Source organism: Diceros bicornis, chromosome X (assembly GCF_020826845.1).
Source record: "Diceros bicornis minor isolate mBicDic1 chromosome X, mDicBic1.mat.cur, whole genome shotgun sequence".
In the NCBI taxonomy this organism is placed as follows: domain Eukaryota; kingdom Metazoa; phylum Chordata; class Mammalia; order Perissodactyla; family Rhinocerotidae; genus Diceros; species Diceros bicornis.
This window is the reverse complement of record NC_080781.1, coordinates 122,712,676-122,727,028: the sequence shown is the minus strand read 5'-3', so window position 1 is coordinate 122,727,028 and position 14,353 is coordinate 122,712,676. Positions and strand designations below refer to the sequence as shown.

At 40.9% G+C, this 14,353-nt stretch overlaps 1 protein-coding gene across 3 annotated transcripts in view; it reads right to left on the bottom strand.

Moving 5' to 3' along the window:
- The window catches only part of LOC131401455 (P2R1A-PPP2R2A-interacting phosphatase regulator 1-like), a 116,345-nt gene that overhangs the window by 57,728 nt on the left and 44,264 nt on the right, over positions 1–14,353 (bottom strand). Inside the window, exon 9 of one of the 3 annotated variants that reach the window (XM_058536793.1) lies at positions 2,575–8,768. The exons of the other annotated variants lie outside the window; for them this stretch is intronic. Coding sequence (XP_058392776.1) covers positions 8,741–8,768 — 28 coding nt within the window. The 3' untranslated portion in view covers positions 2,575–8,740. Of the gene's footprint in view, positions 1–2,574; positions 8,769–14,353 lie in introns of those variants that run through there. 3 annotated transcript variants of the gene reach the window in all.

Here is a 14,353-nt window from a genome sequence, read left to right as displayed (position 1 = left end):
TTTCATAGAGCTATTTATTCACATTCTTTGTCTCTCACCCTCTGCTTTCTGGTGGGTGGGTGGTTTTCTTTCTTAATGACTTGTAGGAGCTCTTCGTGACATGAGTTGCAAATATTTTCTTTCAGTTTATCATTTTTCTTTTGACTTGGGCTTATGGTGCCTTTACCATACAAAATTTATTCTAGGGTAGTTGAATTGAGAATCTTTTATGGTGTGTGGATTTTGAGTCATAGCTAGAAAACCCTATCCCACTCCAAGTTTACAAATCATAGTTACTCATACACACACACACACACACACACACACACACACACACACACCAGTTAGAAGATAGAGTGAAGAGACTAATCCATTTACAATAGCAAAAAAATAAATTTAAAAAACCCTACGTTTAAACTTAAAGTCCAAAAACCTTTATAAGGGAAACTACATGACACTCCTGGTAAACACAAAACTAGAACAAATGGAAAGACATCTAGGATGTTCTTGGATAGGTAGTCTTAACATCATAAAGATTGCCCTTCTTTCTAAGTTATATAAATTTAGCATGATTGCAATAAGAATACCAAGAAGTTTTGGTATCTTTTTTTACCTAGACAGGTTGATTCTAGAGTTCACATGGAGAAATAGGAAAACTCTTCAAAAGAAGAGTAAAGGGAGAAATTTGTCCAGAAATTAAAACTTCTACATAACTCCAGTAATTCCAACAGTGTGGCATTGGCCCATGAATAGACCATTGGAAAACAATTAGAAATACAGAAATAGACCCAAATACATCCAGGAATTTAGATAGAGGTGTCATCTCAAAACAGTGAAGAAAAATTACTGGTTAATGAATGGCAAGAAAATAACTGGATAGCTATCTAGAAAAAGGAAGTTGGATTGATGCATTCCACCAAGATAAACTCCAAATGGATCAAAAATGTAAATGAAATGAAACCATACAGGTGCTAGACAACAATATGGGAGAAGGAATTCCTTTAGAATCTTGGAAGGGGTTAATTCCTGATGACGCAGTAGTAGGGGTTAATTCCTGATGACGCAGTAGTATTTCATCTCAAAGACTAAATTTGTAACCAATGTCTCCCCTTGGCAGTTGTTTTCCACCCCTCCTGTGTGTAATTTCCCAGGACCTCCCCCAAAATAAGTTTCCAAAGTAGATTCCCAGAATCATAAAACAGTTGGATCTTCCCTATTAGAGATCACTTACTTCAATTCACTTACGTCCTCCCCTTTAATTCAAAACCCGCCACATTTTGACAGGCTGTAATCAGCAAGAATTGGGTGATTGGCAAGTGATCACACACTGTGTGTCTGCAATGTCTGATTTACAGTTCACATTGAGTGTGTGGTGGCGTTGGCGAAGGGCGGAAAAGAAAATGTACCTCAAACAGCCTTTGATCCATTTCCATGCTGAAGTATGTGGCACACCCCACAAATGCTGTAGGAGTTGGAGGGACCAGAGCTGGCTCTTAGAGGGTGGGCTTGATTCATATACAGTGGGGAGTTGGGGTCACAAGAAAAGGTAAGGATAAATGTGCCACGAGGTGAGACGAGTTGTTCTGAAATAATTTCCAGGGAGATATTTGAGACTGTGATGTGTGCGCCATTATTTCCTGTCTACCATGAAGAAAACTTTTTCCTGCCATGATTAAAGGGGCTGAACATCGGCTGGTGAGGAAAGCTTACCACGGGGCCACAGGTAATACAAAGTTTAATGAGGGACAAGGTAAAGAAGTAGTTATCATGAAAACAAATATGATTCATCCTGAAGGCAGCTAGCAAACAGGAAACGCACAGCAAGAGGCATGGCAATAGTTGTAATTATCTGTCACTGCAGGTGTTTCTGCCACCTCGGAATCATTAGGCCTGCACAATTCTGCCACCTGAGTTCACTTCAAAAGGAGTTGTACAAGTCAGCATGTAAAGTTTCAGGTTTCTAGAAGGGATTCTGGAAATGAGTGTCTCCTAGATATTTTCATTCACCGAACAATTAATTGGGAAGACTATATAGCAGCTGCCGAGGAGACACCTACAGTGTTTCAACATGAACATGGAAATAGAATGCTGAGGTTTCAAAACACTGCTATTATGAAAGAGATTGAAGATTTCAAGTAGTACGTAATGCCCTGACATTTTGAGGGAGCATGCCTAAAAGGAACAATTTAAAATAGACCTAAGGAAATTGGAGGGTGGGTGGGACTGGGATCATGTGGCTACACTAGAAGATTCAAATGGAAGGCCCGCAGAGCCTAGCTGTCTTATCCCAGCATCAGAATGTCATATTAGTGATTATTTCATTAGGAAAATATTTGCTACACCTGTAATCTGGAAGTGATCAACAACATACCAGAGCAGAACATTACTCTCCAGGATTAAATACCAAACAAAATAACAAAGAGTTGACCCAGCTACTGGCCACTGGGATGAGGCCTCGTCCAGTTACCACATCAAAGACCCTTTTTTTTTTTTAATTTTTGTTTATTGCAGTAACATTGGTTTATAACATTGTAAAAATTTCAGGTGTACATCATTATACTTCTATTTCTGCATAGATTACATCATGTTCACCACCAAAATACTAATTACAACCCATCACCACACACATGTACCGAATTATCCCTTTCACCCTCCTCCCTCCCCTCTTCCCCTCTGGTAACCACCAATCCAATCTCTGTCCCTATGTGTTTGTTTATTGTTGTTAAATAAGCCACAGGCAGAAAAAAGAGGAATCAATTAGGACACTAGTTTGGAGAGGTTTTATATGATCAAGAGAACAAAGAAATGCAAATAGACTAAACTCAAGCGGGCTGTTTCCTTTATGCTGTTCATTTAGGTTCTCTCTGATTTGCCCCCTCACTTGGTTAAAAATTTGTCCCCGTCACTTGGTTCATCAAAAGATGTCCAAAAAATTAAAGTGATACCTACCCTGGGCTATGTCAGCTCCATACCTAATAAAAACTGACCCCAGCTCAAGGAAGATGATGATGGGGAATGTTCAGCTCACTAAATGCATTTTCCAATTAGCTAGGCGATTGCTTTGTGAATCACCGACTTAATGAACACACAAACTGGGCAGTTCAGGATGTGATCCAGGTAGATGGGGGAAAGCCCTGATTCAATAAAGTGAAAAAAATAAATGAAATGATTTCATGAGGATGTAGACAGATTTTAGTACACCAAGGTAGAGATAGATAATGCAAAATCTGTCCTGACCAAATGAAGTGTGAGCTGTGCTAATGCTAAGGGAAAAAATGTGCTAAACCCTGGGATGAATGGGTAAATTACTTTTGCACAATCATAAATCATGGGAGGCAAGGTTAGGAATAGATTTATTTGGAGAATCGAAACGAAAGCTCTCTCCCTCCTAATGAGCATGTTTTTGGAGCTAATCACTGTATGTACTAGGTAACCTGTATCTTCTGCTGTTCTCAGGCTGTGAGGATACAGGTGTTTTCTGTTTGTGGGATTTTTCTTAATAGACTTTATTATTTAAAGAAGTTTGCGGTTCACAGCAAAATTGAGCAGAAAGTACAGCGAGTTCCTATATACCCCCTACCACTGCCAACACATGCATAGCCTCCCCCACTATCCACATCCCTCAGTGGTGCATTTGTTACAATGGATGAACCTACATTGACACATCATTATCACCCAAGGTCCATAGTTTACATTAGGTTCACTCTTGGTGTTGTACATTCTATAGGTTTGGACAAATGTATAACGACACGTATCCACCATTATGGTATTCAGAATAGTTTCATTGCCCTAAAAATCCTCCGTTTGGGTCTTTTTTAACTTAGAAAATTTATTATGGAAAATGTTAAACATGTACAAAGGCAGAGAGAATAGTATAATGAACCCCTTCCATGTACCTATCACCTGCCTTCAGAAGTTACCAAGCATGGCCAATCTCAATGCGACATTTTGCAAAGGCTATGGGAACATAGCTACAGGCAGACTGGTATTGCTTTTGTGGGAAAAGGTTTCTTCTCAGTAATTTTTGAGTGACTGAATTACTTTGGGGCGACCATGTATTAAGCACTAACTGTGCTAGGCACTTTGCAAATGATATCTAGACCGTTGCTACTCCAAGTGTGGTCCTCGGACCAGCAGCATGGGCATCACCTGGGAGCTTATTGGCAGTGAAGAATCTCCGGTCCCACCCCAGACCTACTGAATCAGGGTCAGCAGTTGAACAAGATCTCTAGGTGATCTATATGTGTATAAAAAGTTAAAAAGCACTGACTGCTTGGCCCAGGGTAGACACTTAAAATAGCCTCCTAATAATCCTGCAACAACACCTTAAGGCAAATATTATCATGCCCAATTTACAGATGAGATAACTGAAGCTCAGAGTTATTATTTGGCCTTTTCAAGATCTCACAGCTAATAAACTTAGATCTGTCTGGCTTCAGAAGTTTGTGATTTTACCACTTGCAGCATGCTGCCTCCCAGCTAAGGAGTTCACTTTGGGGGTAACTCAATAAAAAAAGGAGATGGTATGTGTTTACACAACACAAAAATGACCAGTCATCTTGGTGGCAACAACAACAACAACAGAAAACCAAACTGTTTGCTATCATGCAAGCAATCATTCCACTGAGAGACCTTTTCACTTTTCAACCAGTTATTAAGGTATCATGTAGACAGCTAAATATTTTAGAGTGGTCAGAAAACAAAACAAAACAAAAAAACTAGAGCAATTATCAAAGTTACTCCCCTTTGACAGTGACTGTTGACCCAAATATGAAGCAAACTGCAAACCACAAGCTCTCCCAGAACAAAGAGAAGATTTGCTATAGACGCAAATAACTGGTAAATGCATTAAAAAAAAATCAGTCAGATCAGTTTGACATCATTTAGACAGGAAGGGCAGGTAGTTGACTGAATATTTCACTTTCCAACCAGCTGGGCGGTTTTGGCCTATAGCTCTGAATTGCTTACACCGAGAAGAGAGGTTTACATGGCTGAGCACTGCTGAGCAATGCAATAGGTCCTTCTGTTTTCTGGGTAGCTTTTTGAAGGGACTATTACAGGAAGAGGTAGAAAAAGCATAAGTCCTGGAGCACACCCTCAGTTTACCAGGAACTCATTAGATCTAGGGAACTTCTTCCCTGTAATCCTGGGAGGAGATTAGGCCCTTTCCTTCTCTTTCTGCTGCCCCAATGACTCTGGGGACCTGCATTAATGGATTGGCATGGCTACTTGGTTTTGCAATGAGCTGATTTGATGATTAATTAGCCTCTAGCAGGAACCTGATGAAGTTCTCAGCTCCAAACCCCAGGGATCCAGTTCAGGGCAATCTGCCCTCACAAGAAAAGACCAGGTGAAAACTGGCCTGGCCTGGCCTGGTGATAGGCCGCCACAGGGGTTATGATTGACTTTCTACTTTACAACCAAATGACCTGGACATAACTTGCTGTTGTGAAACAGTAATCCTACTGAAAAATAGTAAACCCATTGGCTCAACAAAGCTAATTGTCTTTAAGCATGAAATCAAATTCCTAGTGTATCTTCTCTACCTTGTAAGGAACTATTTGGATCACTTTATCCCACATTCTTTTTTCTTAATCCCACATTCTAACAGATTGCATAATATTTTATGGCCAACCTCACCCTCATGCAAAAAAATATAATGAACAATACTAAGAATTTAGTCAAAATAGGCCAAAAAAAAAAAAAACCCGCCTAAGGTAAAATAGATAAGACTTATAAAAGTTATTTTAAGAATGTTTTTCTAAACATTGAAGAACATTTCAAAACAGAGTATTTTGAATACCATATTTGAATGTCTTAATCACTATATTTTCCCTCTGAAACTTTCACAAAGACGTTTCTAAGATCTGTTTATCTCAGTGACCACCTTTGCAAGGTTGGGAGGGCACTTGCTATTTATCCCTCTTCTGCAGATGAGGAAACTGAGACTCTGAGAGCTGAAGTGACTTGCCCTCCATAAGAAAGCCTCCCCGAGAGGAAGGGCCAGAGCTGAGATCAGCATCCAGATCACGAGCTGGCCCTGTCTTCTTTCCCCTTACCATAGTCTGAAGAAAAAGATAGCACAAGAGTAGCCACAAAATTATCCCCTAAAAAAACTAAGGCAGCTGAGAATATGTCAGGATTATTAAATTAGTTGGAAATATCTTTTCACTTTGGAAATTACAAATTACACCCATGGGTTATTTGGTGAGGGGGAAAACGCTGATACATGAGCAGCTGCATTCATCACGCATATTGAAGGTCTTTGGGTTGTAAACTGTGACGCGGACCCAGAGCAATGGCACTTGGGGTGGAGCACATAGCTAGCTGCACTTTCTCCTTCCCTCCCTCACTGCTCATGCTCTCCTCACCTATGGGGAAGTGAGGAGTATTCTGGAAGGCAGGGGCCCCTACTCAGAAAGTTAATATCCAAAATATATAAAGAACTCATGCAACTCAATAGCAAACAAACAACTCAATTAAAAAATGGGCAGAGCATCTAAATAGACATTTTTCCAAAGAAGACATACAGATGGCCAATAGGCACATGAAAAAAATGTTCAACGTCACTAAATCTCAGGGAAATGCAAATCAAAACCACAATGAGATATCACCTCACACGTGTAAGAATGGCTATTATCAAAAAGGCAAGAGATAACAAGAGTGGGTGAGGATGTGGAGAAAAGGAAACCCTTGTGCACTGTTGGTAGGAATGTAAATTGGTGCAGTCACTATGGAAAACAGTATGGAGGTTCCTAAAAAAATTAAAAATAGAACGACCATACGATCCAGCAATTCCACTTCTGGGTATTTATCCAAAGAAATGAAAACACTAATTCAAAAAGATATATACACTCCCATGTTCACTGCAGCATTATTTACAATACCCAAGATATGGAAACAACCTAAGTGTCTATCAATGGATGAACAGATAAAGAAATTGTGGTACATATATATACAATGGAATATTATTCAGCCATAAAAGAGAATAAGATCCTGCCATTTGGGACAACGTGGATGGACCTCGAGGGCATTATGCTAAGTGAAATAAGTCAGACAGAGAAAGACAAATACCGTACGATCTCTCTTATATGTGGAATTGAAAAAAAAAACCAAGCTCATAGATACAGAGAACAAATTGGTGGTTGTAAAAGGCGGGGGACTTGGGGGTGGGAGAAATGGGTGAACTGTGAATAAAAATTTTAAAAAAAGAAGGAAGAGGGCATTCACTAGACTGCGTGTCTCCTGGCTGAAATCCTCCTGGATTTGTATATGTGCTGCTGTCCAGTTAAGGAGAGCACGGTGCTCTTTGTGAAGTGAAGAGCAAGTTAAGTTCGTGCAAAGTGATAAGATTTCAAAACAGTCCAGGGGAAAGGAGGTGCAGTGTCCAAATTAATCACAGCCATGGAACCCCCATGGCTTCACTTCTGCTAGCCCCTTCTAGTCTTAGCATGACTTTGAGTCACTATTTTCTGATGTTATTACAATGGGCTGCAGAGTGTCCTGTAAAGCTTTCTTACCCACAGGGGAGTCCTGGGGAATTGGGCTCCAGGGGAGTTGGGCTCCAGTTCAGATTATCTCATGGAATGATCCTTGTAGCTATCATGTAGATAACAACATACTCACAATCAGCCCAGGAAGTAAATTCCACACATGAACCACTTACATTTGAAATGCCCCAATTGCTGGGGGCCAGACTAATCTGTAGTTAAGGAAGGGATTTCTGGAATTTTCTGTGAGCCTTCCAGGCTTCCTGCATGTTATCCCTCTCACTAGGTAAAAGGAATGGAAAAAGGAGATGCTTGTTTGGGACAGGACAGTGTGTGATGGGAAAATTAGCACGTGAGAGGGCATTTTGTAATATTTAATCTAAAGGTAAGAGTTTTGCTAATTATTGAATAACTTTACAGAAAGAAACAATGTCTATGCTCTAAATATTTATGTTAAGTACCTCAATACTCATAAAATTCTGGAGAAAGTTCTGGTTTGTGTGTCATAGGGGCTGCATGGATACTTGGAAGGGATGCTGTAGAGGGCCTTTGGGCATGAAATGGGAGACTGGGCTGGAGAAGTCACTCCTTCAAGCCTGAGATTCTGTGAAAACTAGAGGTGCCAATCCATTTTCTTAAGGAAACTGTACTTTTCAAAGTACAAAATTATAGAGATGGAGAAAAAATTAATGGTTACCAGAGGTTAGGGATGGTGGAGGGTGGCAGGATGGGTGTGACTATAAAGCGGTAACACCAGATCTTTGTGGTGATGGAATAGTTGTGTATTTTGATTGTGGTGGTGGTTCCACAAATCTATACATGTAATAAAACGGCACAGAAGTATACATACGCGTTGCACCTATGTCAATTTTCTGGCCTTTATACGGTACTATAATTATGTGCAAAGTAAACATTGGGGGAGACTGGTTGAAAGGCAACTTCCTATGAATCTATAATTATTTCAAAATAAAAAGTTAAAAAAAATTCATGCACAATTGTGCATTTCTTTTAAGTGCCCTACAAAACCCTTCATTTATCCAATTTTTCTTTTGAGAGAACCCAACCCCCACCTCCCAACCCCCACACACCAAAACTCCTTGACTCTTGAGAATTAGAACTACAGACTTAGGAACAAACTTTTCCTTTTCCACCTTAATTTCTTCATTGGGGAAAAAAAAGTCAGAGAATGTATGTGCCCCTTCTTTTCTTTTAATCTGATGTTTTAGATGGAGCTAGTTGATTGGTAATGCCTTGAGCAGACTGAGAAGATTCTATATCTGATCAGGCCAGTTCTTCTCCCTGCCATGGAAAAAAAGCAGAAACACGTTAAATTCCTTTCATACCTTCCATGTGAATAGAAGCATAAGGGTAGGAAGGAGGGAGAGGACAGGCCAGGAGGGTGCGGGGTCTTGTGGTTCTGAAATGAGAGGCACCAGGCCACCACACAAAGCAGAGAGGCTCCTCTCAGCTCAGAGGGAGCTGTGCTTCTGGGGGTGAGAAACATGGAGAAATTTCCCCAAGAGGTCAAGCACTTGGAAGAATAACAGTTCAGCTAGCCTCAAAGAGGGGTAGTTTGAGTTGAATATAGAAATGTGAACCAGCTTCCCCTCGCTACCTCCCCAAGTACACCAGAAGAGGCGATGGATAGAACCTGAGCCCTTCCGTGGGAACAGCTGACTGTAATGGGAAGGTTATAAAGGGATTTGGGATTGGAGCACCTGCCGCAGGCTGTCAGCTTTCTGACATACTCTTTCTCCCAGAGGCCCTACCTTGGCCTTCGAAGATTCCATGCATTTCACTAAAACTTCCTCAGTACATCTCATCTGGCTCATGAAACTGAGCACTTGATTATAAGCTGTCTCATATTGTTCTCTTATTTTGAGTTACATGGGGCCTGGGTTCAAATCCTAGTTGTACCACTTGCTAGGTATGTGATCTTGGGCAAGTTGTCTTAACCTCTCTGTTCCTCAGTTTGCTCATCTGTTAAGTGGGAGTAATATCTGCCACATTACAGGGTTTGTAAAGTGTTTTGTACCTAACTGGTGCTTAGCAAATGTTAGTCTTCTCTTTGCTCTGCTCATCATTTGCCATGTGGATGCCACATCGCTCACAAGACTGGAAGCTCCTTGAAAGAGCTTCTTTCTGTTCTTTCTCCCCCCAGTACCTAGCATAAGGTTGGGTACACAGCACGTTGTTAATTAGTCCTTATTGGCTAGGTTAAATGGTGCTTTCCTGGCTGCCTCAGTGATACTAATGGAGACCCAGAAACGGGTGTAAGGGAATATCGACATTCCATTTCAAAGATATGAAGGTAACATGCTGAATTCTTTACTTCCTTGATACATTGTTATAGTAAAACTGTCCACATGATAAGGCCTGCTTTTAGTGCAAATATAATTTTAGACAATTATTATGTAGCTCAAGTAAAATTAAAGTCAATGGTTTAAGTATCTTGACAAAATGGTTTCTTGATCAGTTTATCAGATGTGGAGCAAAAAAGACAATTACGGACTGACATGCCTATTACCACAGAATTCTGAAGGTTATCAAATATAGCAAAAGAATCTTAAATTGACCCAAGTCACATCTATGCTCCAGTCATTGTCTCGGGACCACACCACAGTCTACCTCACATTTGTGAGGTACAGTGGAAAGAGTAATAGTTTAGGAAATGAAGACCAAAGCTATAGCCCCCGATTTCATCATTCACTCATTCAGCCAACAAGTATTTACTGAGTGCCTACCATGGGGCTTGGCTCTATGCTTCACAGACATGATCCTGCTCTGCATGGAATTTACTATCAGTAGCTGTGTGACCTGTGGGAAGTCACATCACCTCTCTGAGTCTCATGCTTCCCATCTGTCAGATGGTGACAGATCTATATCATAATTATGAGAATTCTATGAGGGAATGCAGGGTCCAGAGCCTTGCAGACCGTGATTGTTCTCTAGGATTGTCTTCTATGTAATGGTTACATGAATAGCTTGTGATCATTTGAAAATTATGTCCAAAGTCTATTTCAAGGGGGCTGAGCATGTTCTGCCTATCTCGTCTTCCTTCCTTACATGTTGACAAGCCAACCAAGACCAGAGCGAGCAGGAGAGACAGAGAGCTCTGTTATACAGGGCTGAAGCATTATAGGGAACAGACTCTACTTTGTGTTCTCAAAGGGTTGTATTTCAGACATGGCTCCTGTTATGGGTTGAATTGGGTCCCCCAAAAAGACATGAAGTCTCAGACCTGGGTACCTGTGAATGTAACCTTATTTGGAAATAGAGTCTTTGCAGATGAAATCAACTTAAGATGAGGTCATTAGGGTGGGCCCTAATCCAATATGACTGGTGTCCTTATAAGAAGAGGGAAATTTGGACACAGACACACACACACAGAGAATGCCATGTGAAGACACACGCAGACACAGAGGGAAGAAGGCCACGTGAAGATGGAGGCAGAGATAGGAGTTATGCAGTCACAAGCCAAGGAATGCCTGGGGCTACCAGAAGCTGGAAGAAGCAAGGAAGGATCCTCCCTTAGAGGCTTTGGAGGGAACATGGCCCTGCCACACCTTAATTTCAGACTCCTAGCTTCTGGAACTGAGAGAATAAATTTCTGTTGTTTTAAGCCACCCAGTTTGCAGTAATTTGTTACGGCAGCCCTAGGAAACTAAGGTAGTCCCCAAACAGAAATGGCCCTGTCACGTACTTCCCTCTGCCCTCCATGTCACCATGGTGCCCCTTCCCTTTCTGTACATGAATCCACATGAAAATGATGCCTTCATCCCTAAAAACGTGGGTCTCCAGAATGGTGAAAAAGCTTGTGCAGAATACTGAATTCTGTTTTATGTTTTTCAAATAAGTCAAAATGGAAGGCAAGAGTGCCACCCCACCCCCACCTTATCCTCTTTGCTCTCAAGTTTGATGGAAAATATTAAGAGCAGGCAGGCATGGGACCCACTGAGCAAACAGCTGCCGCTGCTAGCCCTCAGCATGGAGACTATCTTGGGAAAGCCGTGGAGTCCATTTTGGGCCCTGATAATGCCAGCAGGGCTTGCAGGAGAACCGACCTCAACTGAGGGTTCCAAGCACTGCAAAGTATCATTGGGTTTTGGAGCCAAACTGCCAGCTTGTCCCCACCTAGACTCCACTCTCGCAGCCAACCAGAGGCTGCTGTCCTAGCAAAGTAGGCCTCACTTCTGTAGGACAAATGAGTGATTCATTTAATCAATCGCTGTTTGGCAACCACCACCACACATGAGGACACATTAGACAAACACATTGTTGAAAAGCGCTGTTTGGCAACCACCATTGTAATAACTGATTCAGGAAAGAGTCATCAATGGATCCTAAAACTGGTGAGTGAAAGTTTTATGAGAAGGATGTTATTTACATAGTCTCAAAGTATCTCCCCATACATTAGCTATTAAGTACAAAAAGGAAAATAGTATCTTTACTATAGAAAAACCTGGCAGACATCATCTGAACCAAGCAATCAAAGTTAACAACCCCAACAATCCTCAGGTGACTTTTTATGTTTTACTTCTGCCAAAAATGCATAACCTCTTGTCATGAGGACACATCAGACAAACCCAAATTGAGGGACTTTTTACAAAGTAAGTGGCCTGTACTCTTTCAAAATGTTGTCATGAAAGACAAAGAAATATTGAGGGCTGTTCTACGTTTAAGGATACTTTAGAGACGTGACAACATTATACATTCTGTATAATGTGTGATCCTAGACTGGATCATGGACCACAAAAAAAATAGCTATGAAGGACATTCTTAGGACAATTAACAAAATTTGAATAGGACCTGTAGATTATATAACAGTATACTGTATCAGTGTCATATTTCTTGAATTGGCTAACTCTGCTGTGTTTATAGAGCAGAATGTCCTTGTCCTCAGGAAACACATATTGAAGTATTAGGCGGCAAAACTTCTCTGCAACTAACTCCAAGTGTTTCAGAAAAAAATGTGTTTGTGTGTGTAGAGAGAGAATGGTAAATGTAACAAGATGCTAACAACAGATGAATCTTGATAAAGGGTATGTGAAAGTTATTTTTACTATTTTTGCATAAAATTTTCTGGAAGTTAAAAGTATTTCTAATCAAAATTTAAAAAATATATTATTTTGGGGCCAGCCCGGTGGCGCAAGCCGTTGGGTGCACATGCTCTGCTGCGGCGGCCTGGGATTCACCGGTTCGGATCCCGGGCGCGCACCGACGCACTGCTTGGCAAGCCATGCTGTGGCAGCGTCCCATATAAAGTAGAGGAAGATGGGCATGGATGTTAGCCCAGGGCCAGTCTTCCTCAGCAAAAAAGGAGGAGGATTGGCAGATGTTAGCACAGGGCTGATGTCCTCACAAAAAAATAAATAAATAAAAATAAAATAAAATAAAAAATAAACATAGGAACACATTTTATATATATATTATTTTGAGCATTTAACTATGTGCCCTATGCTGTGCTAGGTGTGAGATATTCAAGGGAGAACAAGATATAGTCCCTATCCTTAACCCAGGCACTCACAGCCTGGGGCAGGCGGGACAAATAAAGAGGCCAACACGATTCAGTCTGATAAAGGATGCTGTGACAGCACAGAGGAAGTATGCTAAACCCAGAACTCCAAGGGGAAGGGAGTCAGAGGAGGCTCTTTACAGAGGAGGTAAAGGGGAGGCTTAAAGTTGGGGAAACTAATTAAGTTTGGGGTGCCAGTGGGACACGCAAGCAGAGCTGACCAACAGACTGTGGGATATAGGGAGGACGTCTGGGCCTGTAGACAGCAAGAGGAAGCCACCTGCCCCCTGAGGACAGACAACAAGGCATGGATTAGCAGGTGTCGGAGGCCAGGCCAAAGTCACCACAGCCTCTGAGGTAACACAAGAAGCACAGACATAAGCAAAACAACTTGAGGCTGAAAGGTTGAACACAAGTGTGCTTACTGATGGCTTAGGATGAACTTTGTCATGCTGTATATGGAGTGTCCTAGAGACATCAGCCCCCAGATTGATAAAATATAAGTAACCTGGACAAGGCCATGGCCCCAAATTAAGTTAGGATTGCTAATAATAGACTGAGAGGCAGGAAGAGAACAACAAGTGATCATAAGAAACTAAAGGAGTGATTTTTCGAAAACAGGATGAGCTTGACCGGCAATAAGGATAAGATAGTACCCAATTAACACACAACAGGATGGGGCGAGATTGTTGTTAACAGGAAAAATCCTGAGAACAGTACCAGGTCCCATAATAAAGGGAAATCAGCAAGGAAGTACTGCTGTTTCAGAAGTCGATGGGGGAATGGGAATTTCCACTCAATTACAAGGCATAAGAGCCAGGATGAGAAAGTACGTGAATATTCCTAGGAAGGGCCTGGTGGGAGCTCATTATTATCTTTCTCTGAAGGCTTTTATATTATGAAAAATTTACAAAAATAATGAGAACAGCATTAGCTTAAACCACATGAGATTGCCAAAATGTGACAATTTTTGACCTACAAAAATGGTAATTTCATGTTTCACATGAAAATGAACCCTCATACACCCATCATTCAGCTTCAGCAATTATTGACACATGGTCAGTTTCATTTCATCCAAATTCTCACCCATTACCCCGGCAAACTGACTCGTTTGAAGCAAATCTCTGGTGAGAGGTTTTGTTATGGTTTTGTTTTAATGATTTAATATCTATAAAAGAGATTCAAATTATATATATAATATTTTTAGTTAATTATTTTCCCAGCAAGTAATATATACACATGGCTCAAAATTCAAAAGGTACATCACATCGCACATCTTTAATATGTATAATTTTTATGTGCCAATTATACTTCCATAAAGCAAAACAAAAAAAGGTAAAAAACAGAAGGACAAGTGAAAAGTCACCTT